This window comes from Bicyclus anynana, chromosome 3 (assembly GCF_947172395.1).
Source record: "Bicyclus anynana chromosome 3, ilBicAnyn1.1, whole genome shotgun sequence".
NCBI lineage: Eukaryota > Metazoa > Arthropoda > Insecta > Lepidoptera > Nymphalidae > Bicyclus > Bicyclus anynana.
The window spans coordinates 18,535,384-18,563,245 of record NC_069085.1 but is presented as its reverse complement, the minus strand read 5'-3'; the positions used below and the strand labels follow the sequence as shown (position 1 = coordinate 18,563,245).

At 38.4% G+C, this 27,862-nt stretch overlaps 2 protein-coding genes across 2 annotated transcripts; both read right to left on the bottom strand.

Moving 5' to 3' along the window:
• Window positions 1-6: 6 nt before the first annotated feature.
• Window positions 7-3,825, bottom strand: LOC128199905 (uncharacterized). The gene is given in 8 exon segments (XM_052891297.1): window positions 7-1,920; window positions 1,923-2,092; window positions 2,094-2,455; window positions 2,457-2,752; window positions 2,755-2,991; window positions 2,994-3,188; window positions 3,191-3,453; window positions 3,455-3,825. Coding segments are annotated over 8 exon segments (2,316 nt in total). The 3' UTR covers window positions 7-1,498.
• LOC112049350 (sodium/potassium-transporting ATPase subunit beta-1) lies at window positions 3,710-27,374 on the bottom strand. The gene is made up of 7 exons (XM_024087206.2): window positions 26,949-27,374; window positions 15,917-16,045; window positions 14,271-14,375; window positions 6,900-7,000; window positions 6,118-6,216; window positions 5,045-5,204; window positions 3,710-4,210 (listed from the first exon to the last, which is right to left on the bottom strand). The coding sequence occupies exons 1-7, from the start codon at window positions 27,088-27,090 to the stop codon at window positions 4,071-4,073; spliced, it is 876 nt and encodes a 291-aa protein (XP_023942974.2). The 5' UTR covers window positions 27,091-27,374; the 3' UTR covers window positions 3,710-4,070.
• Between the last annotated feature and the right edge of the window lie 488 nt (window positions 27,375-27,862).

Here is a 27,862-nt window from a genome sequence, read left to right as displayed (position 1 = left end):
TTATAATTTTTCATAACTTTATTAATATTTTACGTAATTTACTCGTGAGTTAAATAAATTATTATTTGTACCTACGTGACGTACCATTTTTACACATTTTCAATTAAATAAATTAATCAAATAAATAAGACAAGACACAATTTGTACTTATTACAGGCAAACACTTCAATTTATTTTTACATTTCATTCATTACAATTAATTTACTTAACTATTAAACTATCACGCACGTAAAATTTATGTAAGTATGTTAACTATCTTTACTTTAAATTTATTTTTATTTACTTAATTTTAATTAATTTTTTTACAACTTATACAGCCATATCTTAAAATATTATAGCCACAACTTAAAATAATTCTACTTATTTTAGGAAAAAATATTAAAAAAAAAAGAAAAAAGTCAATAGGTAAATTAAGAATTTTTTAAATACGTTCTCGTATAATTTATTATATTGGTTAATAATAATAATATGTAGATAACCCAAATATGGTCTAAACAGGAATGATAGATTTAGCCATGTAGGGTGCACTGTACCTATACAGGGTGCTCGGGAGTTATAACCATAAGTTCAAGGTGTTGACGAGTCCAGTTAAAGGAGACTGCATAACTAATATTTTTTTAACTGAATAGTAAAAACTTACTATGTTTTCATACAAAGTAATTTAAATAATTCGGACTACCCATGTGACATGTGACCTTTATCCATCATAGCATTATATAATACGTTAAACTTGACTACGTCATAATTATAAGGATGCATAATAAGGGACACATTTTAAGATCTATTTACAAAAGAAATATTATTTATTCCGATAATATTAATTTTATAACACATGTTCCTTGAACATTTATAATTAATTTTCGGTAAAGAATATAATCCTAGAGTTATGAGAAATACTCCCCAGCATCCATTATAGGTAATTACCAGTGGCGTGCACTTCATAGATGCAAAAACGCACTGCCTACCCTAAGGACCCAGTACAAACCTATGTTGGACCACAGAGTACAAAGTTCGACAAAGAAATTTCCAATTTTTACTTATTGTGCATACCCTAGCTAAACACCCTATGCACGCCACTGATAATTACTAACATTATATAACAATATATGATTAGTCTATACTATAGGTTATCATTCAAAACGGTCTGGCAGCCGCCGTTTTTAAATCACTGATATATTTTCTATACTTTAATATGCATGTACTTTTTACAATAAAAATCTTTGTCTTGAGTACATTGCTGAAAACTGCATTAAAATCCAATGAATAGTTTAGAAGATCTAAGCGAAATCCTTCGGAAGCCATGGTTTTTTATACTTATTATAAATAAATAAAGAGTGCGTAGGTGTTAAGCTTTATGTGCCTGTTTATACCGGAAACCATGCCCTACAAACTGCAACACAGCAATGCTGCATGGCTGTAGTGCTTCCCCACTACAGCCATGTAGTGTCACAAAAAGCTCTACCACTAAAATAATCATCATCATCATCATCATGTCAACCTATGCTATGTCAGTGACTTTAGTTCGTCTGCGGATCTCCTCATTTTTGATTCGATCACGCAGAGAAACTCCAAGCATAGCTCGCTCCATCGCCCGCAGAGTGACTTTGAGCCTTCTAATGAGGCCCATAGTTAACGACCAAGTCTCGGATCCGTAGGTCATCACTAGCAACACGCACAGTTCGAAGACTTTCGTCTTCAGGCACTGAGGAATTTCGGACGAAAAGATGTCGCGGAGTTTCCCAAACGCTGCCCAGCCGAGCTGGATTCGGCGATTCACCTCTTTCTCGAAATTGGACCTACCTAACTGGACTGTGTGTCCTAGGTATATATATTCGTCTACGATTTCGAGCGCAGAGTCCTCAACAATAACTGGATGAAGCGGTGCATGAGCATTAGACATGATCTTCGTCTTACTCATAGTAGTTGAGTGATGTACTCACCATTAATGTTGATGCCAAATTCGTTCCAGTCCAAAAGCTTAAAGACGTCTTCCAATGCGGCAGTAAATAGCTTCGGGGAGATTACATCTCCCTGCCGCACTCCTCGCTGCAATTGGATTGGTCTCGTAGTCTGATCCTGTATACGGACTGACATAGTCCACAAACGCTATGCATAGTGGGTGGTTATACTTGTGAGTATTTTGTATAACCTGCCGCAGCGTATGGATGTGGTCTATGGTACTAAAGCCTGTTCGGAAACCGGCTTGTTCGGGAGGCTGCAAGTCGTCAAACCTTTATGCGAGACGATTCGTAATGACTCTCGAGAACAATTTGTAAACATGACTTAGCAGCGAGATACTAGGTTTTGTGCCCTCGTGAATGACGGAATTGAACAACCGCTGAAGGACCTTAAGTATTGGTTTTCCACCCGCTTTCAGGAGTTCTGCTGTGATTCCGTCATCACCTGGTGCTTTGTTGTTTTTAAGTTGTTTGGGAGCCATACTAATCTTGTATACCCATGCTGACGTCCGTGATATCTTCGGTATAATGTCGAGTCAATTTGGCTCTAGGATCTTTGGCCAAATTGTCAACAGGCTTTTGGGAAGAGGTGTATAACTGTCTGTAGAACTCCTCGACCTCACTCAAGATCTCGGGCTTAGAAGAAATGATATTGCCCTGATCGGTCTTCAAATGCGTCAACTATCTTCGTCCAATAGAAAGATCTCTGGCGAATACTTTTGAGCCTCGATTATTTTCGATTGTATCCTTGATACGCTCGGTGTTAAAGTCGCATGTCTGCAATTTAAGATCGTTCTATTAATCCGACGGCACTTTGACGGGACTGTTGAAGACTGCAATCTGATTTCTTGCCTGTCCTCCATGAACTTCAGTGTATGGTCCGAAAACTTGTTGGTTCTTTTTGTACGATGGGTTTTGAAAAACTTAGACCCGACCGTATGGACAGTTTCCACAAGTCTATTGTTTAGATCGTCCACTTCAAGGCAATCTGATAGGCAATCGAAGCGGTTCTGTAACTCCAGTTGAAAGCGGGGTTTTGGATTTGGGCACGAGTAGGTCGGAGCGTAGATTTCACCAGTTTGTACCGTTCCAGCTGTATGTTGATATTCAACGTGCCTCTTACCATTCAGTGATCACTACCGGTTTTGACCCTGTTGATCACAGAGACATCGTTGAATATATGCCGTCTGGTAGACAAGATGAAATCTATCTCTTTTTTTGTGAAACCATCATCCAAGTCCATTTCCTATATGGTGGCCTCTTGAAAAAGGAGTTCATCATAAAGAGACCCTCCTTCTCCATGAAGTCAACCAACATTTGGCTCCTCTGTTTCCGTTGCCCTTAACCAAATTGCCCCACTCTCAACTTTGAACCTATGGCTCTTGATATATCCTCATACAGTACCTCTACCTCCTCGTCGGTCTGTGTCGAGGTCGGCGCGTAAACCTGCATAATCTTCATCGAATACCGTTTGGTAATTCGGAGAATGAGGTACCCTAATCAACACACTCTCGCCTCGAACAACATTGTTCACGAGGGACTTACGAACGATAAACCCAACACCCCCCTGGGACAGTTGGTCGCCCTCCCGGTAGTAGAACAAGGTGCCGGATTCCAAGGTTATCGAGTCCTCCCCCTTTCTTCGGACTTCAGACAAACCTATTACATTCCAGCGCAACTTGCTCACTACTTCTTCCAGCTCGATCATCTTTCCGTCGGTCCTTAAAGTGCCTGCGTTAAATGTTGCCAGGTCTAGTCGTCGGGGTTGGCAGCGGAATCTCCCCCGGAGATTCTTGACAGCCCTATCCCCGTCGTTACCACGACCGTACCAGCTAGTACTTAGAATATTATTCAAAATCCAACACATATTGTGATTGTACACAAAACCATCTAGCTACTAGTTATAATTGTATTTAAAACCATCGAGCTAGTTTAATTATATTCAACATGATCCAGATAGACTATATTATATTATGTTAAACTATACAGCTGGTATGGTATAATTTTATAACCAAAACCATCAAACTAATAGGTATAATTGTATTCAAAACCATCTAGCTAGTATATTTATGTTCAAAACCATCTAATTATATTTATATATTAAATGGTAAATTAAACATCTGTACTGTTGACAGCTGTGGTGTCGACTATGTTCATGACGAGCCGAACATATCCAGAAGGTTCTTTGAGGCTCTTGTTGTATATGATATTCTTGGCCCACGCCCGACAGCGGATCATGACCACGGTGTTAACTGAAAAAGAAACACATTGAATTAAAATCCTCCTCCATTTTTAAGGTTCCGCAGTCCTCAAGGAACTCTTATAGTTACGCCATGACAGTCTGTCCGTCCGTCCGTCTGTCCGTCGTTTAGCGCAGAGACTATTACTACTAAAAAGCTGTAATTTAGCATGAATATGTACATAAAAATGTGAACAAAGTTATAAAATGAAATCTTGACGGCCTCTGTGGCGCAGTGGTGTGCGTGGTGGATGTACAAATCGGATGTCCTGGATTCGATACCCAGCTGGGCCGATTGAGATTTTCGTAATTGGTCCAGGTCTGGTTTGTGGGAGGCTGCGGCCGTGGCTAGATACCACCCTACCGGCAAAGACGTATCGCCAAGCAATTTACCGTTCCGGTACGATGTCGTGTAGAAACCGAAAGGTGTGTGGATTTTCATTCTTCTCCAAACAAGTTAGCCCGCTTCCATCTTAGACTGCATCATCTCTCACCATCAGGTGAGATTGTAGTCAAGGGCTAACTTGATATAAAGAATAAATAAAAATTTAGTCATATACCTACGAGTACCTACCTATAAATCTGTGCTTAAAGTATGTTGAAAAATACCCAACACAAGACTATCAGACACGACGATTCAGTTACCTGCATCCAACAAGTTGTGGCGTGCACGTCATAGATGCATAAACGCTATGCATACCCTGAGGATTTATTACATACCTGTATTGGAGGAGAAGTTGTCTATATTTTACAATTTTTACGTGTAGAGGTTACCCTAGTTAAAAACCTTTTGCACGCCACTGCCAACGAGTATAAGTTTGACGATGAAAAGTGAATGATTACTTACTGGGTGGCGTTATTTGAACAGCCAAGAGTGGACTCAAGTAGCCATCTTGATTCAGATAGGGGTAGAACCTGCCCGGCAAGCCTCTCCCCCAGGGGTACTCTATCTGAGTCTCGTTGGTGTTTTTGTTCTCATCCCAGCAGGAGATCCATATTTTCTGGCGCTGGAACAAACAATCAGTAAATTATTGTCATTATTTTATGATAGGACGTGCACGATTGAGTACAAGGCCCAGGTACAGCCAGGATTGCCTATACAAGTATGCAGCACGTCGATTCTCTATCTACATTTTTTAATTTTCGAAGCGTTAGCGTTTGTAGAAAGAGAATCGACGTGCCACATGGCTACAAGCCATGTGGAACGTGGTGTTTTATAAGTAAATATTCTTTAGGTTGTTTGTCTAACTGCCAACTTGACAACGTTTCAATCGAAACTTGCTCACCTGAAAGACGTTGCTGTACAAAAGTTGACTTTCGAAGTTCTTTCATGGACAATTCTAATCCTAACAAGAGGGCTATTTTGTTACGTTGTTTTTATTACTTCACAATGCGAGTGTCAAATTCATTTAACTATCACTTTCTAACCCCATACCAAAAACAGAGAGAGGTACAGCCGTACAGGCGAATTCGAAGCGCACACTGTTGAATTACAAAAACATCGTTACATAATACCATTACAACTTTTTCTGTTCTCAGAATTGTAGAATGCTAATCTAATATCAATTTACAATTTAAATATGGCACAGCAAGGCAAGAAAAGACTGAATAACGTAGCTATCTTTTAACATGCTCTAACATAGATCTCAACATTGCAATCCATCTATTAAGATTTTAGCCTATCATCTAGCAGCATTGATGTGTTTTGGTCGTAAGAACGTGGTTACTGATGTCCCAAGTAATAAGCACATGACGCCAAAGATTCAGGAGAAGACCAGATTCATAGATATGAGAAGGAACTTTGTAAGGCGTGTTTGTCATTGATATGTGAAGTGTTGACCTGTTTATAGACGACTCGCATACGCCCAGGACTTCCTCTGCCCTTAAACCTCCTTAAAATATCAAAAAAAATAATTTTACCTCGCTTTCTGATACGACCTTGATGTATTCTTGTAAATCTTCCGGCATATCTGCTGGTAGTTCCGTTGCACTGAAGAATTCAGGCATCCAACTGTAGATCTGGAAAAGCGATACATTTTTAGTGTTCCATATCATGGATGTGATGGGATCACTTTATTGTATTGTCCAAACCAAGGATACCACTCGTAAGATCGCTTTAGCGCTTCATGTTTTGTGTTCCAGACCTCAGCTTACGAGGACGAGACAATATTGAGGTGTACGAGTTAAACTCATATAAGGTGGTCAGCTCTATAATGCCTTTTCTTCTACATGGAGCCTGCTCGTCGTATAATTTTGCTAGAGCTCTGCCACAGAACTACTTATTGCCTATTCGTCAGCACAGATTGTTGACCATACAGCCTGAGTTTTACGACATTTTTTGGTTTGTTAATTCGTTTTCTTGTTAGTTAAGCTTGTTGGTAACAGGAAAAAATAATACAAAAAAAATTATACAGCTTCAAATGTTGCCTCGTCGCTTTGGTGCGTTGACGAAATTTTGAGCAAAAAATGGTTTTTATTTTAAATTTACCTACTTCTATTGAGCTAATTATTGAACGAGATCGTTATGAATACTACATATAATCATCTACATATACAATTTATACGGAGATATTTGAGTTATATAACTGGGTTCCCGGGGCCGACGTTGTATTGGCCGGTGGGCATTCCAAATAGTAGATGTTTCTAATACTTCTGAGTTCTGAGAGTTAAAAAACTATAATGATAAGGTTAGGTGCGCGTACCTTATTTAACTTTACAAACACGCACGGAGAGTCTGGGAATCCGTAATTGTCGTCCTTCGTGCATTTCATCTTTGACATGTACCATGTTTCCTTTGTGTAGGCTGAAATTATAGAAAAGCCAAGTTATGTAAGGATTTTCAATAGAAGGTGTTTTAACTTTGTAACTGTTATCGCCGCGTTGTAACGACTTGCGGTACGGACGGCTTCAGTGTGCTCGTGGCGTTCAAGCCGTCCACACCTCTTGTTGTGTAATTCTTGGAATAGGCGGAGAGAGTGACTTGAGTAGAAAAGGGGAGTGTTTGTTAATAGTCAAAGAATCCTTTAACCGTACACATCACATACATCGTTCACAAGTGCGTGACTCCACTCAAAGTCATTCTCTGAGACTCAGGGTTTATTGGTAACATACTTAGCGGGAATTGTTAGACCTGACTGACTTTCATTCAATAATTGTGTTTAGCAGACAACCGCTTCTGATATGAAACCCCTTATACTCCGACATAACCGACTTTCAAAACTGTTGAAAGTTCTATAAGTAAGTCCACGGAATGCTGAGATTGCTGGACCAATCCAATGTCGTATTTTTTTGTAAAATAAATAAGTATTACCACTGTTCGAGCCTAAATACGCGACAACCGTACGATACGAGCCGACCCGAGCGCGAGATTTCACGAAGCATACCGAAGGAAGACGAAGGCGAATACGAAGCGTCGGCGGACATTACACACGAAAACTTCGTCATCTATAAACGTCTTTTATCTATTTACATCTCGATTAAAAGTCATTTTACCTAATAATCTGTTAAACTTAATAAAATCAAATCACAAACGAACGAGCACTATTGTTTTAATTAAACAAAGTGGTGACCCCGACGTGATCTTACTAACGAAGACCGGCAACATACAATACATTTGGCAGCGTCATCTTGTTGGAGAATTTGTGGAACACGAATCCAAGGGAAGTAGCCATCCTTTTTTATTACATCTTTATTCCTTCTTTTAGTATCGCATCTGTTTGCAATAAATAAACCGGTCTATGTTGTATGCGTAACAAAAATTCGCTCGTTCGTTTCTTAAAAATCGATAAATCGGCATCGAGTCGTTTCTTTCTCGTAATACCTACCTACCGGTACCGCAGTCGAGCGCGAGCGCCGCGCAGGCCGCGCTCGCCGCCGCTTGCCGCGTCAGACAATCAATACCTACAGATTACCGCGCGCCACAGCTAAAATTACGCACGATCGGTACAGGTTCGAGGTTGGTTGAGGCATTAATTTTTTTTCTTCTTTTTCAATTATTTTTTTTACATTTCGTTTATAACTATTAGTACTTTCAAATGGCCGAACTAAAGGATCTTATAGCTCAAAGAGGTCGCATGAAAACCCGCATTACACTTTTTGAAAGGTATTTAATACCTATACTAGATACAAAACTTACTAAAGCGCAATGCAATGAATTAAGCTTGCGACTTAGTAAGTTTCAAGATTTATCTTTTGCGTATGAGGACTTACAATCTAAAATTGAAAGTTTGGATAAGGATGAAGACCTCCAAATACGAGAAAGGGAGGAAATAGAAAATCGATTCTTCAGCCTTATTGCGCGAGCTCAAGAATTAGTTCAGCTCTTCGAAAATAAAAGTACAAATCCAGAATCTGTGAGTGGCTCCGAACGGTCAAGGCATCGTCATTTAAAGTTGCCACCTCTTAAAATCCCTCCTTTTAATGGTAATCCTAGTACATGGATAGAATTCAGAGACATGTACTTGTCATTAATCCATGATAACGACGATATCGAAGCAGTAAATAAATTTCATTACCTTAAATCATATTTAACGGATTCTGCTAGTGATGTTATTAACTCTGTGTCAGTGTCCGCCATTAATTACCCTATAGCCTGGACAATGCTTTGCGATAGATATAATAATAAACGGCTACTCATAAATGAACATTTAAAAGGTTTATTTTCTATGAATACCATAGCTATAGAATCGGAAAAATGCTTGCGTGTCCTAATTGATAACATTACTAAAAATTTGAGTGCACTTAAATCACTTGGAGAACCAACTGAACATTGGGACACCATCATTATTTACATGGCCACCTTAAAACTTGATTCCAATACGTCCACGAAATGGGAAGAAGTTAGGAGTACACTTGATAACATAACATTAACTGATTTTTTTGATTTTCTACGCCAACGTGCTACTATATTAGAAACTATCAACACTAGTAAACCAAAATTAACAGATAAACGAAATACATTTTTAAAATCTAAATCATTTATAGCTTCATCACCTTCATCACCATCATCGCCAACATCCTCATCATCATTTAATAATTCATGCTTAGCCTGTAATCTTGATCATAAATTGTATAATTGCCCAATGTTTAAATCGATGTCAGTAGATGATAGGATCGCTAAAGTTTCACAATGGCAATTATGTACAAATTGCTTACGTGGTGGGCACAAACCATTACATTGTAGATTAGGTGGATGTCGCTTCTGCAGAAGAAAGCACAATTCAATTTTACATAAACAGTCATCTCTTCATTATATTCAACCTCAAGCATCTGCCACGTCATCCACTTCATTACAAGGAACTACTACATCACTTCTCACATCTAATAAATCGCCACCTCAACATAAAACATCTTCTTCATCTGCAGCACCTATCAATAATAAGGATCCATCTTGTGTTGTCAGTATGTCATCTGTATCTTCAAACCAAGCTCTTCTGTCTACGGCTTTGGTTGAAGTAATAAATAAAAATAAATCATTTATGTTGAAGGCTTTATTAGATAGTGGGAGCCAATCTTCATTTATAACCGAATCTGCGTGTAAAAAAATCGGTTTACCTATACTTGAAAATCACCGTCGTTCGGTGTTAGGCTTAAACAATTCCATCATTAAAATCAATAATCATTGCGAAGTAGTCATACGTTCTGCATACAACTCATATCGCATGCCTGTTAAATGCTACATCATTCCTCTAATTACTGATAGACTACCTCAAGTAAACATTGACGTCAGTAGTCTAAAAATACCAACACACATTCAGTTAGCCGACCCCAATTTTTATATGACTTCAGAAATTGATATGCTTCTAGGGGCCGACGTCTTTTGGGACTTGCTTTGTTCTTCTAGATTTAAAATTGGTCGTCATATGCCTATACTACAAGAAACACAATTAGGTTGGATAGTTGCAGGCCCCATAGGGGGGAGATATTATGATACATCTGATAAAATTTATTGCAATTTCAGCAAAGAAATAAATCAGCAACTTTCTAAGTTTTGGGAAATTGAAGAAATACCTAAAGATAATCCTTCTTTCGATGATCATTATTGTGAAAAATTATTTAATGAGACTACTTACCGGGATAAAGATGGTAGATTTTGCGTACAAATTCCTTTTCGTGAATCCCCTGATGGCTTAGGTGAATCTCATTATATAGCTAAAACGAGATTAATTCAAGCAGAGAAAAAGTTAAGCAGAAATCCTCTATTACGTGCAGAGTATAATAAATTCATTCATGAGTATGAACAACTAGGACACATGTCAGAAGTTACTAACGAGCTATCTGGCTATTATTTACCACATCATATGATTATTAAAGAAAGTAGTGAAACTTCAAGAGTCAGAATCGTTTTCGATGCATCAGCTAAGACATCCAATGACATTTCACTCAATGATATACAATATGTTGGTCCAGTTGTACAAGATGATTTATTTTCTATATTACTAAGATTTAGACAACATAAATACGTTGTGTCAGCTGATGTCGAGAAAATGTACCGACAAATACTCATACAACCTCAGCAACGTCATTTACAAATGATTTTATGGCGAGATGATCCTAATCTGCCTATCAAAACATTCAAATTAAATACAGTTACTTACGGTATGGCATCAGCTCCTTTCCTTAGTACTCGATGTTTGCTGCAACTTTCAAAAGAGTGTGAAAATAAAAAAATATCAGAACTCATTAGACATGATTTTTACGTTGACGATTTTCTTTCTGGTAGTAATTCAAAAGAGGAACTTCTCTCCATAATAAATAGCGTATCTAAAACCCTTAATTCTGCATGTCTTAACCTACGCAAATTTCGTACCAATATTCCTTCCATTTTTAATAATAACATAATTTCACATATTTCTACAGATTTAAACCTAAGTTCGGAATCTAGTGCATTGGGTCTCAAATGGAATCCGATCGATGATGTTTTGAAATTTCCTACTAATATTAAATATACAACTTTAGCTACAAAGCGAACCATATTATCAAATTCGGCTAAACTCTTTGACCCTCTTGGATTACTCAGCCCTTGCACTATAATACCAAAAATAATACTTCAGAAGTTATGGCTTTTAAAATTAGATTGGGACGATTCTATACCTTCTGATATTTCCAATTCCTGGTTAAATTTTTCTTCTAAATTAGAAAGTTTATCTAATTTACAAATTCCAAGATATACACTTAGTAGTCTACCAGAAACTATTGAGATTCATGCATTTTGTGATGCTTCTCTCAACGCTTACGCTTCATGTATATATCTACGATCAATTGATAAATCAGGTCATGTTACTGTCAATCTTCTTTGTGCTAAAACAAAAGTGTCTCCAGTCAAGTCTCAAACAATACCAAAATTAGAACTTTGTGGAGCTTTACTTGCATCTCGTTTAGCGTCATCTGTTTTAAAGGCTCTACGATTCTCAAACACTCCTGAAACATATTTTTGGACTGACTCTTCAGTAGTTCTCGGTTGGATATCATCTCATTCACGTGATCTTAAACCCTTCGTAGCCAACCGTGTAGCAATGATACAAGAAACTACATCCTTTGGCCATTGGAGACACGTACCAGGGACAAATAATCCAGCAGATCTAGCATCTCGTGGTTTAGATCCTAAGCAAATTCAAACCGCCTCATTATGGTGGCAAGGCCCTTCTTTTCTTTTAAATGATAAAAATCAATGGCCGAGTACTATAAAACTTGTTGATGAACTTCCTGAAAAGAAATCTAATACTACTTATCATACCAAAAACATTACATCTACATCTACAATAACTATGATAGCAAATACTACAATTATACAAGCAAATCAACTAATAAATTTTCAAAGATTTTCAAATTTTTCAAGACTACATAGAAGTTTAGCTTACACATTAAGATTCATCCATAACATTAGGCATCCTCAATCAAAATACAAAGGCCATCTCACTACCGATGAACTGCATGCTGCGCTTCAGCAGTTAATAAAGCAACATCAGTTGGAAAGCTTTGAAACTGAAATTAAATTGCTAAATAGTAAAAAATGCTTACCTTCTCGATCACATTTGCTGTCACTACGACCCTTTGTAGATGAAACCGGTCTCTTGCGTGTAGGAGGTCGTATCCAAAATTCATCTGAAACTTACGATAAAAAACATCCAATTTTATTAGATTCAAAACATCAATTTACCAAATTATTATTTGCTTACGAACATAGAAAACTTCTGCATGGTGGACCATTAGTATTATTAAATAATTTACGACAAACGTATTGGCCCATTACAGGTAGACGATTGGCTAGAAGCACAGTAAATAATTGCAAATTATGTAGAATCATGAAGGCTAAAACATTGAATCCCATAATGGGAAATTTACCTGCTGCTCGAGTCACTCCTAACTTACCGTTCCAGATTTCCGCCACAGATTTTGCAGGACCCTTTCCCGTACGCGATCGCCTTGGCCGTGGATGCAAAATAACCAAAGGATATTTGTGCCTCTTCATTTGTTTATCGACCAGAGCTGTGCATTTAGAGCTTGCGTCTGACTTAAGCACAGATAATTTTTTTCTTTGCCTTAAAAGATTTATCTCGCGAAAGGGAAAGCCAGAGGTCATCCATAGTGATAACGGCAGAAATTTTATTGGTGCTAACAACGATTTATGCCAATTTTTAGAATCCGTAGAAAATAATGAATCAATCACCTCGTTCGCTGCCGAAGAAGGCATCAAATTTAACTTTTCTCCAGCTTATTCCCCTCACTTCGGTGGGCTTTGGGAAGCAGGTATCAAATCCGCAAAACATCATTTACATCGCATGTTAGGTAATAATCATTTTACCTACGAAGAATTATCGACTTTATTTGTGCAGATAGAAGCGATATTAAATTCTAGACCTCTTACTCCACTCTCGTCTGATCCAACCGATTTACTTCCTTTGACTCCTGGGCACTTCCTTATTGGTAGACCACTGACGTCATTGCCATCACCATCTTTATTAGACGCAAAAACAAGCCGCTTGAATCGCTACCAACAAATAGAACAACTCAAACAACACTTCTGGGAAAGGTGGCGCAATGAATTCCTGTGTGAGCTGCAACAACGAAATAAGTGGAGAATCAGCCAAGGCAACTTACGTGAAGACGATATGGTGGTCGTCAAGGAAGCCAACATGCCCCCATTGAAATGGCGAATGGGGCGTATCATAAAGCTTTAACCTGGAGCAGACAATATAGCACGTGTATTCGATGTGTTAACGGCAAAGGGCGTCATTCGTCGTGCTGCACACAATCTATGTCCTTTGCCTACCGAAGATCAGTCTCCTCAACATCTCACTATTGTTGAGGGGGGGGAGGATGTTCGAGCCTAAATACGCGACAACCGTACGATACGAGCCGACCCGAGCGCGAGATTTCACGAAGCATACCGAAGGAAGACGAAGGCGAATACGAAGCGTCGGCGGACATTACACACGAAAACTTCGTCATCTATATACGTCTTTTATCTATTTACATCTCGATTAAAAGTCATTTTACCTAATAATCTGTTAAACTTAATAAAATCAAATCACAAACGAACGAGCACTATTGTTTTAATTAAACAACCACAGTTCCTTAGAAATAACAAAAGTATTCTGGATTTGACTTTAACTAAAATATTCTTTACAATTTACTTATAGGTTTAGATGCAAACATTCTCAACTTACCCTGAGAACCCATTGCGAGCATGTATTGGAGCAGGATATCCCATTTTGTACAATTTTTACGTATCATCTAACCCTAGTTGACAACCATATGCACATCACAGGTCATTAGCTACCTACCCATTCGCTGCCCGCGAATATTTTATCGAAAAGCCCGTCTGCGTTGAAGAAGCCGACAGTCAGGGAATGCGGTTTTAATCTACCGTTGTGAGCCATTTAAAAATTCTTTATATTCCTCTATCGCGCGGAGCATGATACTGTGCTCGCCTATTGCCCTTAGTTTACTTTATATTTTTTTACATGTCACGTAACGGCGACCGGTCGTCCATTTAGGAGTCAAATGTATTGTGTCTCAGTGTTGCTTTAAAGAGTGATTTTTCTGAAGATAAAAGATTGGCCTGTACTTACGTTGCAAGAACTCTTGTAATTCATTTATGTATGCATCAAAGTTTGTTGAGTTTTGGGCGTCGAACACGACATAGCGTGGCCTCGACGCTACGCCGGGGTTGGCGCCTGGAAACACAAATGTGTTACTTAAACAACGTGTTCGTAAAATACTCTTATTCAAATTCAAATTCAAAGTTCATTTATTTCAAGTAGGCTCAGTTCACAAGAACTTTTGATACGTCAGTTGACTATTTGTAAAGATTCTACCACTAGTTCGGAAATCTGGTTCTGCTGAGAATATACCGGCAAGAAACTCACTTAGACACTAAAACTTAGGCGTCAGTCCCACCCTAGGAAATAATCCTATTTTATGAGATGATGTAACTATTTAAATTCATAGAACCTGTCATTATCAGACGTTGATAATTCTATAATACTTAGCTGAGAATTTGTCAGCTCATATTCGTGCCATCAATAATTTTGCAATATTAGATATTTCATTTAGTTGCATAGTAAACAACGAAACGTTTATTACTTGGACAATCTGGGCCCTTGAAACCTGCTTACCCCCAAAACCACCACGTAAGAAGTGACTATTTTACACGTAAGCCGTACGAATGAATAATTAAATGTAATTCATACGGTTTTCGTACGACTAGCTTCTTCCGTGTTGTTATTTATACCAATACACTACAAGATGTCTTAAATACTTAATAATTTTCCTACAGTAAAAATAGTGGCAAGTTTAGTAGATATTTTCCCCATTTTCATGGTAACCGCAAAGCGTTTTCATAATAGCCCAAATCATCCTAACTCACGATCAAAATAAAACAGCTTCAGTTGACCGTGGCTGTTGACCCAGTTAACGTCGCAGCTAAACGGGTTACAGCAGCGTTAAATATTGAAATTAAAACACGGTTTACATTCGCAACTAGCAAATGGCTGCAGTTAATTAAAACGCCGGCCTTTAATTACCATTTTCCTATGAGCTATGTTAATTAACCATGCATGTTAACCCTAACGAAAATGATAATTATTTTCCAAAAAAATTATCCTCGCCCCTTTGTAAAGTATCTGATAAACCAATAAAATTGAATATTTTCGAAAATCCCCGAATGTTATACAATCATTAACTACACTTCCGATCAAGTCGTCAATATTCTCTTTCAGTGCGCATTTAAGATCCCACTCGAGTATATTACCAGACATTCAGTTGTTCTTCCCCACTTTCAACCCCCACAACTTTTAAACGGCTCAACCGATTTAATATGTCTAAGAACACTCGCCCGTAAGTCATCTTTGATACAAAAAAACTAAATTGAAATTGCTTCATCCGTTTGAGAGCTATGTTGATTGACAGACAGACGGACATGTTAGGTTTGGTGACAGAAGTCCCATACCTACAACATAAAACCTGGCTGGGCCGATTGAGGTTTTCTTGATTGGAGCAGGTCTGGCTGGTGGGAGCCCTACCGGCAAAGACCACCACCAAGCGATTTGGCGTTCTGGTACGATGTCGTATAGAAACCGAAGGGGGCTTGGATTTTCATCCTTCTTCTAACAAGTTAGCCCACTTCCATCTTAGATTGCATCATCACTTACCATGGTGAGATTGTGGTCAAGGGCTAACTTGTAAAGATTAAAAAAAAAGTAGATAAAAGTGTTACCAATCAGAGAGCTGTCGAGGATGAAGGTGGGCTTCCTGTCGTCCAGCACAGAGAAGAGGCCCGCCATACAGACAGCGAACATGAGCGCCAGCACCGCGTAGAACACGCCGTAGAACGCGAACACTATACCTGCGACAACACATCACTTCATTAAACAAATTATTGTCACCGAGAAAATACATTTGGAGTACCACAGGGCAGTGTTCTGGAACCCTTACTTTTTCTCCTTTACATTAATCGTACCGTGTCCCTGTAACTCATAAAAAGACTCAGAGTCACACGACGGGCGATGGAACGAGCTATGTTAGGAGTATATCTGCGTGATCGAATCAGAAATGAGGAGATCCGCAGAAGAACCAAAGTCACCGACATAGCTCAGCGAGTTGCGAAGCTGAAGTGCCAATAGGCGGGGCACATAGTTCGAAGATCCGATGGATTTTGGGGTCCCAAAGCGCTGGAATGGCGACCTCGCACTACAAAGCGCAGTGTTGGTCGACCCGGTGGACCAGGTGGATTGACGACATCAAGCGAATCGCAGGATTCACTGGATGAAGGCTCAGGATCGTTATGTTTGGAAGTCCCTACAAAAGCCTATGTACTGCAGTGCACGTCCATTGGCTGATATGATGATGATCCCCGTAACCGAGAATACTTGTTGTAACTTACATCTACATTCATTGTTCGTTGCCAAGAGAAATTAAATCTCTTTAGGGGGTGCTGCCCCCAAAAAGATATAATCCAGCCACGCGCAATGGAGGGCTCCGCAGCATTTTGAAAATTAGCTCAATTTAAACCATTACTTAAATTACCGCATAACATACTCAGAGTATTTTTAAAAGATCTATCTAACGACATCCCATACTATGGGATAAAGGAACAAAACAATCAATCCCTATTTTACGTTGTAGTAAAATACTATTGGGATATAATACCCTAAAAGAATATTTTTCTAGATTTTATTTTGCGACTTTGTCGGCGTGTTTAATATACGTACGAGTATTTATGCTAAATTGCAGCTTTTTGACTAATATTCTGACCGCAGATGGACGGACGAAAATACATGTGACGAAACTATAAGTCTTTCTTGTTACCTACGAAACCCAAATAACTGCTAAAACGAAGTTGTTCCAACAGATGCCAGTATAAAATATTCCGCAAAATAACAATTGTTATCAAATGAATCACAGAATTTCGACTACTGTACGGTCTAAGTACTAAAATCGATCCCCCATTAGGTGGACCGAGGACATCAAGCGGATTGCAGGAAACCGCTGGATGCTGGCGGCTTGAGACCGTTATGCTTGGAGGTCCATGCATGAGGCCTATGTCCAGCAGTGGACGTCCATCGGCTGATAATGATGATGATGATGACGTTTATAAGTTCTTCAGCATAATTCATTGCGCCCGCCTCACGACTGTAGGTCAGCCTGGCGGACGCTATGCCTATAGCTAGCCACTTCGGTACTCGCAAAGGACACAGAATGCGTCCATGGGCTATTTCAGTCCCTACACATTTAGCCGGCGCTGACGTACAACTGCCAGTGTTAGTATATGTATATCTCTTTCGTAACACGTTATTACGTTTATCTATTACTCACTTAACTCTTTTACCGCTAAATTGTCTCGTGATTTATAACCAAAAAGATATTTTTGATATTTTATTTTCTTTAGAAGATTTCTGCTTCTTTACTACGCAGTAAAAACCATATCTTTCGTCCTAAATAAAGTAGGTATATCGTCATAATCAATCCATATTCGGCTCACTGCTGAGCTCGAACCTCTCAGAATGATCTGTCATTCTGAGAGGAGGTTCGAGCTAGGCCAATAGTCCACCACGCTCGCCCAATGCGGATTGGCAGACTTCACACACGCAGAGAATGGGGATGATGACTAGGTTTGAATATATTGATTTTTATGATACATTCGGGTAAATAAGGTCAATGTTAACTAATTTATACATAAAAAACAAAGATTGTCTGGATATTTGCAAAATAAATGAGATTATAAAATTTCAAAATCTATTAAAAATCTTTTGTCGTAATTAGATGAAAATTCCTACAGTTTTAGCTTCCTTACATTAAATGTGACATTTTTTAATAAATGAACTATAAACATAAACGCACAAATAACAAAGATATTAGTAATTTTGTTTGAACGCCCATACAAATCTAACGATCATTACATTGCCTACGACGTCATTAGATCGTGCCATTTTGTATGGGGCGTTTTTCAGGGATCCGCGGCAGCGCCGCAAATCTGACCCTTTAAATCCCTGTAGCTCCGAAAGTAATGATCGCAGATACCCCGTTACTTTTACGAAATTGCTTTACTATTAGCATACTCTTAATTTATATACAATCTAAAAAACACGATGTTTTTCTTCACAGTTTGAGACACGTGATATTTAATAAAGTATGTACCGTCACAGAATACATATTATGTATGGTACCATCACAGAATACATATGTACAAGCACCGTATGGTACCGTTCGCAAAAGATACAAAACATATATCTTTACATCGATTGGCTGACTAATGTCAGTCAAATAATGTCAGTCAACACCGTGTAAACTGATTAACAAAACCCACCTAAACGCAAACGAAGCTACGGGCAAGAGTTAGTATTAATATTTTTAACATACACCCTTGTCGAGTTTTTAATTCCCATTGAAAATACAAACTATTGACATTCAACTTAAACCTGAATAAACGGGTTCTTCACCATTGTGTTCAACAGACGTGGGCTAACAAAAGCAAGGTCAAAGGGGTTGACGGGTTGACGAGCATTCATGTCCAAGTTTGTATAAAAGCTATAGAAACCCGAAGGACAAAATGCGATGCAAGGGGACAGTGACGTAGCTTGTCCTAAATGAGCCCTGGCACTTTAACCAAGCAGACAAGCCCGACAAAAGAAACGATTATTTTTTATCGTAAATAGGCTTGCACTTAACAACAGTCATGCCAAATGTAGTTAAGTAATTATAAGGTCTAATTTGATATACACTTGCCTAATACGGCCAATCCACTCTTCCCTTGAAGATATTTGATTGGGGGTTACAAATTAGAATTTATTACTTGCTTACGTCCAAAAACTCTGCGTAATCAAGATGACACCCCTTTGTTAGATGACATCCCTAAAACGTTGTCTGGTGCTTACTAAGCCGTTGTGATTAAATTGATTTTAAAATTAAACGCAAAGACGTCTGGAATGCCAACGCTACTATTACAACGTTTAAAACTTACATCTGCCCTGTGACTGTGGGAATAGAATCTCGGCTCGGTGGGAATATAATACAGCTACGAAATTCAGTACTGAATACGTTTTCAAATGTAAACAAAACATGATCTTGTCTTTAGCCATGCCTTTGAAAGCTACCTTGCAGCTTGATGGACAGAAATGAGCATTGCACTGTAGTACGGGGATGACCTGTAGGCTGTGTTAAAGGCACAAAAAAGGCTCCTCTTAATATGTCATGTCTGGCCACCGTAACGGGGACAGCACTAGAGATGCGTTGATACCAACAACAACAACCGGGGACAATCTGCAATCGGTCCTGTTTTTCCTCCAGCCATGTCTTAACACGTTTGCTGCGGCACTGATTTTTCTGTACTTTCCTCTGGTGCATTAAAAGGTTACCTCATACTAGAACTTTGTGGTATGTTACGAAGTCCATCAACCTCGTAACTCTTGAAGACGCTAGTCGTACTAGGTCAATTGACCTCATACCGAAGCGAATGTGTTTAGAAAATGATGATGGTTGTCATAGGTTGATGTCGCAGGCTCCTTTATATTTTTTGCACGCAGACTAATGAAGAGTAAAAAACAGAGTTAACAATAATAAAGTTTTCAGGGATGCCATTTGGACCTTCATCGAAAAATGTTGTTATGCTCGTACTGTCACTGATATACGACTTCCTACAGCTGTTAACTACGGAACCCTAAAAATATACGCATGTCATGTTTATTTTTTTGTGTATGAGACAAATCTGGTGATAAGCGTCCTTACGACAGTCAATTTTGTTTTTGTTCCAAAAATAAGCACATTTTATCTCGAGCCCTCACCACACTCACTGTCACTTTATGAATTTATTTTCTTTTTATCGTAATTTAAAACGAGTCATTGACCTCTTTATGCTTTATTACGAATTGGTTTTAATGCTTTATAATCTTGTACTTACAATCACGCCGATGGAAAGCATCAGCTGTGCGTGTTACGTGCATTTCATATAGTCCATTGAAATGTTACATTTTTTAGGCCTTACCTTGCGTTTTTTAGAGGAGGAGGATAAATATTAACAAGTTTTTTTATCGGATAGATAGTTTACAAGATATATCGTAAATACCATTTCAACCCTTATTTTCAAGATGGCGACCGCGGGACAATGGTGTTTTTAGCTTTACAAGATTGGTTTTAGCTTTACCCTACACAGCAAAAATTTAAAATAGCGTCCTCTAAAAAACACAACCCCAAATGTAACTTTTCATTGGACTAATACTCGTAAAGTGTTTTTCACATAGCATGGGTACAGTGACAGTCGCCTGTATGACGTTCATAATACGTACTGTTATCGTGAATCGCGGCAAACTTTCAAGAGTGAAACGAACTCACCCGCACCATCTTACATGTAACGAACTGTAGATGCAAAAATACTCTGAGAACTCATTACGAATCTGTATAGGAGAAGGAATTTTCCATTTTGTAGTAGAAAAAAGTTTCTATAAAGTAATAATTTCATTATTAAAGTTAGAATTATCAAGATTTTTCTAGGTATAAGTAAACTAGTAGATGCCGCGCGGTTTCACCCGCATGGTTACCGTTCCCGTAGGAATACAGGGATAAAATATGGCCTATAGCCTTCCTCGATAAATGGGCTATCTAACACTAAAAGAATTTTTCAAATCGGACCAGTGAATCCTGAGATTAGCGCTTTCAATCAAACAAACAAACTCTTCAGCTTTATAATATTAGTATAGATAGCCGGGTGGTTAGCCGACACTTTAAATTTCGTAAAAGGAAGAATACATGCAGCTCAACATGTCATAACCCATCCCTGGACTCGAACCCCGTACCTCGTCATAAGAAGCCACATAGTCCAACCACTCGATCAACGAGGTGATTAGTATTACCTATAACTGTATAATTATCTATTGTGTTTCTAAGTCAGATCCAGACTTTGTTTTAACCCTGATGACATCATACCTATTGTCCACACACAAGCCGCTAACTAGTTAAAAGAAATAGATTCCGAGTTAAAAGTAAACGATTCATAGAACCAACAAAGAACTACTGTGTAGTAGGTGTATGAACATTGGACATGGTCACACCGAGTGTTATCTAAGGATAAACAAATCCAATGTCTAACAAACGAAAAACCATACTAATTTATTATCGTTTCATCATTAACAGCTCATATTCTGCTCACTGCTGAGCACGAGTCTCCTCGAATTCAAGGGGTTAGGCCTTAGTCCACTACGCTGGCTCAATTGGCAGACTTAACACAAAGAGAATTAAGAAAATTCTCAGGTATGCAGGTTTCCTCACGATGTTTTTCCTTCACATAACTGAAAAATTGGCGCTGCATGCCCCGAACTAGATTTAAACCTACGCTCTCCGAATCGAAGGCAGAGGTCATATCTACTAGGCTATCAACCCTACAGCACACAACCTAAGCCAACGCAATTTATTATCACAAGCTTTTATTTAATTTGCTTTGCAATGTATGTATGTATGTATATTTGTTCGGGTGAAATCTTGTAGCTCCATTTTGAAACAAATATTTTCAACCAATTGAGCTGAAATTTTATATACTTGTTCAATTTGAATGACAATGCATGTTAAACTTTGAGACAGACGCCTTCGAAATCCAACATGACAGTATAACTAGGATAGTGGAGTAGTTATTTTTAATGAACTTCTACAATATGGGTATCAAATTAAAGAAATTATGTTTGTTATCTTAAACAGCTAAGCCGGTTTTAATGAATTTTATAGAGATGAATTGTGTACAGATCTCAGAGAACAGAAAATACCTATCAACCTACCTACGGTACCTTTAAATAACAAATAATACTAATCAATTTTATTAACAAGAAGTCATATTTTAATTGAAGTGCTAATACATTATTATACTATGGGCCTTTATTAGCAACGCAACTCGTTAAATTCATACTTGATGGCATTCGTGGTTGTGAAGGTTAGTTAAAAAAATAACCATCTTAGTAAGACTATGCTGTGGTCCAGTAAAGGTTGTCTGCCATACCCAAAGAGACATGGGTTCAATCCCGTAGATTTCCGATTATTATTACATATTATAAAAGAAAGTTTTCCGACGTGTCTGTCGATTTTATGAGGGATCCCGTGGACGACGTCGCAGGTGTCTGCTAGTATAGTTTTATATATCATCATTATTATTATCAACCCATATTCGGCTCACTGCTGAGCTCGAGTCTCCTATCAGAATGAGAGGGGTAAGGCCAATAGTCCACGCTGGCCCAATGCGGATTGGCAGACTTCACACACGCAGAGAATTGTGAAAATTCTCAGGTATGCAGGTTTCTTCACGATGTTTTCCTTCAGCGCTTGAGACACGTGATATTTAATTTCTTAAAATGCACACAACTGAAAAGTTGGAGGTGTATGCCCCGGACCCACACCCTCCGAAATCTGAGGCAGAGGTCATATCCACTGGGCTAACACGGCTCGTTTTTTATATAAAAAGATATAATTGTTCAATTTCCGGTGTAGTAATCATAGAATTCTTATGTCTGCAGTGAATTGCGTACAATTTGTATCGATTGCATGCTGATTGTGGCCAAGGCTCGACTCAATTCATCCATCTTCATCAATATCTGATACACAAAGCGCTCAATAGGCGGAGCGGTCAAGGTCACCGCTCCATACGGTATATGGGTGTGTTCACCAAACGAATGGCTGATGTATGGAAATTGTATTCCGAATAACGCACCTATAGATTATAGAACGAATCTATGATAGCTAGAATCTCATTTAATGAAGGCTGAAAGTTTGTACTCCTACCATAGTTAAGCATTTTGTTTTTATTTACAAGCTACAATCTAAGATGAAAGTGGGCTAACTTGGTAGGAATAGAATGAAAATAGAAAGAAACTAAGTCCACACCTATTTCGGTTTCTACACGACATCGTACCAGAACGCTAAATCGCTTGGTGGTAGGTACGTCTTTGCCGGTGGGGTTGCACAGCTGAAGCCCACCCACCAGACCTGGACCAATTAAGAAAACCTCAATCGGCCTAGCCGGGGGACTCGAACTCAGGACCTCCGTCTTGTAAATCCACCGCGCATACCACTGTGCTACGGAGGCCGTCAAAGTATGATAGCCAGTAGGAATGATGACAGTTATTTTAACTGCTTAAAGATTAAGAGTAGGGTGGATCAATAAAAGAAACAAGAAGCACCACTAGACCGGTTTAAAATTGTTTTTACTATTACAAAGCTACATCTTCACCGAGTAACATAGGCTATATTACATCGCCCACGAGAACGATCAGCGAGTGAAAGTCTACTAATATGAATGTAAATGTGACTTTTTTCCTTTGTTTACGCTATCACGCCTAAACCGATTTCAAAAATTCTTTCACCAATCGAATGCTACATTATCAGCAGTTTAATAATTCCCACAGGAACTGGAACTACACGGCTGAAATCGCTGGTATTGGGTAATATTACTAAACAAAGACTTTCGCTGAGTCTGCATGTCTGTTTTCAATCAATTCAAATACCACTGAGCGGATTTTCATGCGGTTTTCACCAATAGATAGAGTGATTTATGAGGAAAGTTAAGATGTATAATTTGGGAAGGTTTTGTAATGGTTATGATGTAAGTAGGTACATATATTCAAATGTAATGCATGAAATATAATATTGGCTTCCAATAAATAACATCGAGCGATGTTTGTTCAGTATAATAGATTATTAGGTACTTTACACATGTTGAGATTTTCCACCTTAGTGCCTTGGCAGCGAACGTTTCAAAAGGATATAAAACATTAATGATTCAATAATATAAACACTAGTCAAACTATGGCCTGTGTTAAGAACCTATGATCTAATAGATACCTACAGCCCGTGCGATTATCTTGACACCTGACTCGAATTAAGTTTGTACTGTATTTGTTTCGTAGCCAGGTGTCAAGTTAATGCACACGAGTAACGCGTACCATAAATTGACATCTCTGGGCTCTGGCGCAGATGGTACGTAATGGATTTCAGCGGTCCTGGGATAGATTCCCATCACAGGTCAAGTGCATAGTTACCTATCACCAAACCAGCAAAGATGTATCTACCGCCAAGCGATTTAGTGGTATAATGACGGGTAGAACCAAAGATTTTATAATAGAGACATGTCACTAGCGTATTAAAACTGAAGCGAACAAAAGCGGCTAATTATCTTAATTTAGAGTCTCATAGTAAACAACGAAAGTTATCTAAATAAATAATACCAAAATATTGTATACAATGTCAAGTTTTGTGGTCAGTAACTGTAAAAACTGTATTGTCATTGTCAACCCATATTCGGCTTACTTCTGAGCTCGAGTCTCCTCTCAGAGGGGTTAGGCCAATAGTCCACCACGCTGGGCCAATGCGGATTAGCAGACTTCTCACACGCAGAGAATTAAGAAGTTCTATGGTATGCAGGTTTCCCTACGATGTTTTTCCTTCACCGTTTGAGACACATGTAAAACACTGTAAACCTATACATGTATGTATCCTATACATAAATATACCTATGTAGAATAGAATAAAACACAAAACAGTGCACGTGTGCGCTCAATGGAGTCGCTAAATTCGGCTCACTTTTTGCGGTGATTTTGTAGGCACGTAACATGTCTATTGTATAAGATATCGTTGGATAGAACACATCTGAAGAGTGGGTAGAATAAAATTCACATTACATGAGTTCGCAGCTGTAAGGTCCATTTCGGACTACTTTAGTATTTTAGTCCAGAACGAACGTTTTGTGGGCGGTAAATCCAAAAATTGTTCGTACTCGACTAAACTACTAAAGTAGTCCGAACTAGGCCTAAGGACTAAACTACCACCTCATTTTAAGTTTTAAGTAAAATATATTATTATCACAGATTAATCAGTGATTATTATCCTTGGATGTTTACAATTCAATTCCTACAAAGGTTTATTGATATAATTTTCCGCATCAGTTAATGAATACGGAAAATGTTATCAATGTAATGGAAAATTAGACGCACCTAAAGAACAATTTATTCATTTTCTGCATTTTCGTAGTACCTGCATACCTACATCTATAACTTAGTATAAAACTTAATATATCCTTTTTATGTGTAGGTATTTAAGTATAATATTATATTTTGAATGATGAATGTTTCTATACATACACCTATTAGGTACTTGAGAGCCGTGATAGCGCAGTGGATTTGACCTTTGCCTCCGATTCTGGAGGGTGTGGGTTCGAACCCGGTCCGGGGCATGCACCTCCAACTTTTCAGTTATGTGTTTTGTGAGAAATTAATCACGTGTCTCAAACGGTGAAGGAAAAACATCGTGAGGAAACCGGCATACCAGCGAATTTTCTTAATTTTAAACCTCAATAGCTCAACGGTAAGAGTGGGTGGACCTTTCACGGAGGGGTGGTGGTTTGATCCCGCCCCGTTGGTGTATTGTCGTACCCACTCCTAGCACAGTCTTTCCCGACTAATTGGAGGGGAATGAGGATATTATAAAAAGATAAGTATGGCAAATATTCTTTTAAAAAAAAAAAATCTCTGCGTGTGTGAAGTCTGCCAATCGGCTTTAGGCCAGTGTGGTGAACTATTGGCCTAACCCCTCTCACTCTGAGAGGAGACTCGAGCTCAGCAGTGAGCCGAATATGGGTTGATGATGATTAGGTACTTATAAAGGTACATAATAGATAATTAGAAATATTAAAGATAAAAAAATCCAATGCTTTAACTAAAAATCGAAGGAAGTGACTATTTACACATACACTGTACGAATTACTTTATTTTAATTCATACGATAACTACTCAGGTTCAGTGTTCGATTCCTGGGTCGGCCTAGAAATATACTTTTCTTTTTTTCTAAGAAATTTTCAGTATAAACTCTTAAAGAGTTGGGAACACCCCACCTCTAAAAGCAGTTTAAGCCATCGGGACCGATCATTATCACCAAGATCTGACAGTGACACCAAGGTCCTTATAGAATGTAACATTCTCTCCCTTAGCCCACTAATCCGCATTGGAGCCGCGTGGTGGCACTAAGCTACATATCCCTCCCCCTATAAGGAAGTCCTGCCATCAAATTAATTTTAGATGGAACTAACTTTACTGGATACTAGGTATTTGTATACCCAGTAGGTATGTGCCAGAATATCTAATTCAATTATAATTATTATCTATCGATACAGGATACAGAATAATCATCATCCTGATAATATTATTAACGCGAAAGTTTGTATGGATGTTTGTTACTTTAACGCCGCAATTACTGGCTGTTTTGAACAAAGGTGGATAATATCCTGGATTAACACATTTTATCCCGAAAAAATCCATGGATTCCCGAGATTTGCGAAAACTGATGATTTTGATGGTATGAATGTTTGTTACTCTTTTACACCTCGACTACTGAACCGAATTAGCTAAAATTTGGTATTGAGATATATTATAGCATGGATTAACACATAGGCTACTTTTATCGCGGAAAAATTAATGGTTTCCGAGGGATTTGTGAAAAACTGAATTCCACGCGGACGAAGTCGCGGGCGTCCGCTAGTCCTAATATAAGACAGAGTTTAACAATTTTGTCTACATAGTATATTGCACAATTTTTGTTATTTTACCAAGAAGTACCAATAGATTTAAATATGCAAGTACCTACCTATAGATGTGTTTTCATATGAACTGTTTTCTGTCTTTCCACCATATTTTTAACAGTAAAACATTTAATCGTACCTAATCGATTTAGCTTGCCTGTTCAACCTTCGTCCAAATTATTCTCATTAAAATGAAAAAAAAACTCACCCCATCGCTTCGGCGTCCTCCCCAAAAAAGTATTGTCATCTGGATCGTAAATAGCTTTCAGCGCCCTTTCACAGAAAGGTCTATTAGGAGGCGGCGCGCGGGCCCAGTCCGAAGTCTCCAAGCCATTAGATTTGTTGGCCATTAAAAAAAATAAAATTCAAAAATGGAATACGTTGTCCTATTCGAATAGGATTTTATTATTTTTAAAATTGGAACACGTCGTGATATTTAAACGTTTTATTATTTTGTTGTCAGTGCGCGGTACACCGGCACGGCGCGAGGTGTATAGGCGACTGGCGGCTGCGCGCACGCATGTCTCGCACGTGCGAAATTAAAAACATGTGTGAAAGATCAAATTCTATACGATACGCGAACCGAGGTTTCGTATAACATATTAATGTCTAATAATATATTGAGAAATTGTTTAGAAACACCAACTTATGTGCAATACCGTCTTTACCATAAGGGCACACGGGGCCCGTGCCCAGGGCCCCAGTTCTGAGGGGGCCCCGAAAGACTGACAATATCCTTCAAAATGTTAACTAAGTATATACCTAATAGAATATTTTGCTTAACAAAATCCCAAAAGAAACTGTTATCGTAATCAAAAAACCAGTAGCATTGTAAGATGACATAATTATAATATTTGCTTATCTATAATAAATGGCCATACTTAGTAAGAAAAAAATAGTATATGCAATTCGTTTTGTTTCTTTCCAAAAGACCCCAAATTCTTGTGTGCCCAAGGGCCCCTTATTCTTGTGTGCTCAAGGGCCCCAGCCGAGCTTAAGACGGCGGTGCTTATGTGGTCTATTTGAATATACAGTAAGTATTTAAATGTACTGCTTAATGTTTTTTTAACACTACATGATTGTATTAACAGGTAGGTATGACATGGATAATGCATACAGTCA

Coding starts and splice junctions, on each gene's coding strand:
- LOC112049350 (XM_024087206.2), bottom strand. CDS start 27,090: ATGGCCAACAAATCTAATGGCTTGGAGACTTCGGACTGGGCCCGCGCG. Junction 7,001..14,270: donor ATTACAAGAGTTCTTGCAAC/GTAAGTACAGGC, acceptor CTATAATTTCAG/CCTACACAAAGGAAACATGG. Junction 5,205..6,117: donor AGGTCGTATCAGAAAGCGAG/GTAAAATTATTT, acceptor TGTTTGTTCCAG/CGCCAGAAAATATGGATCTC.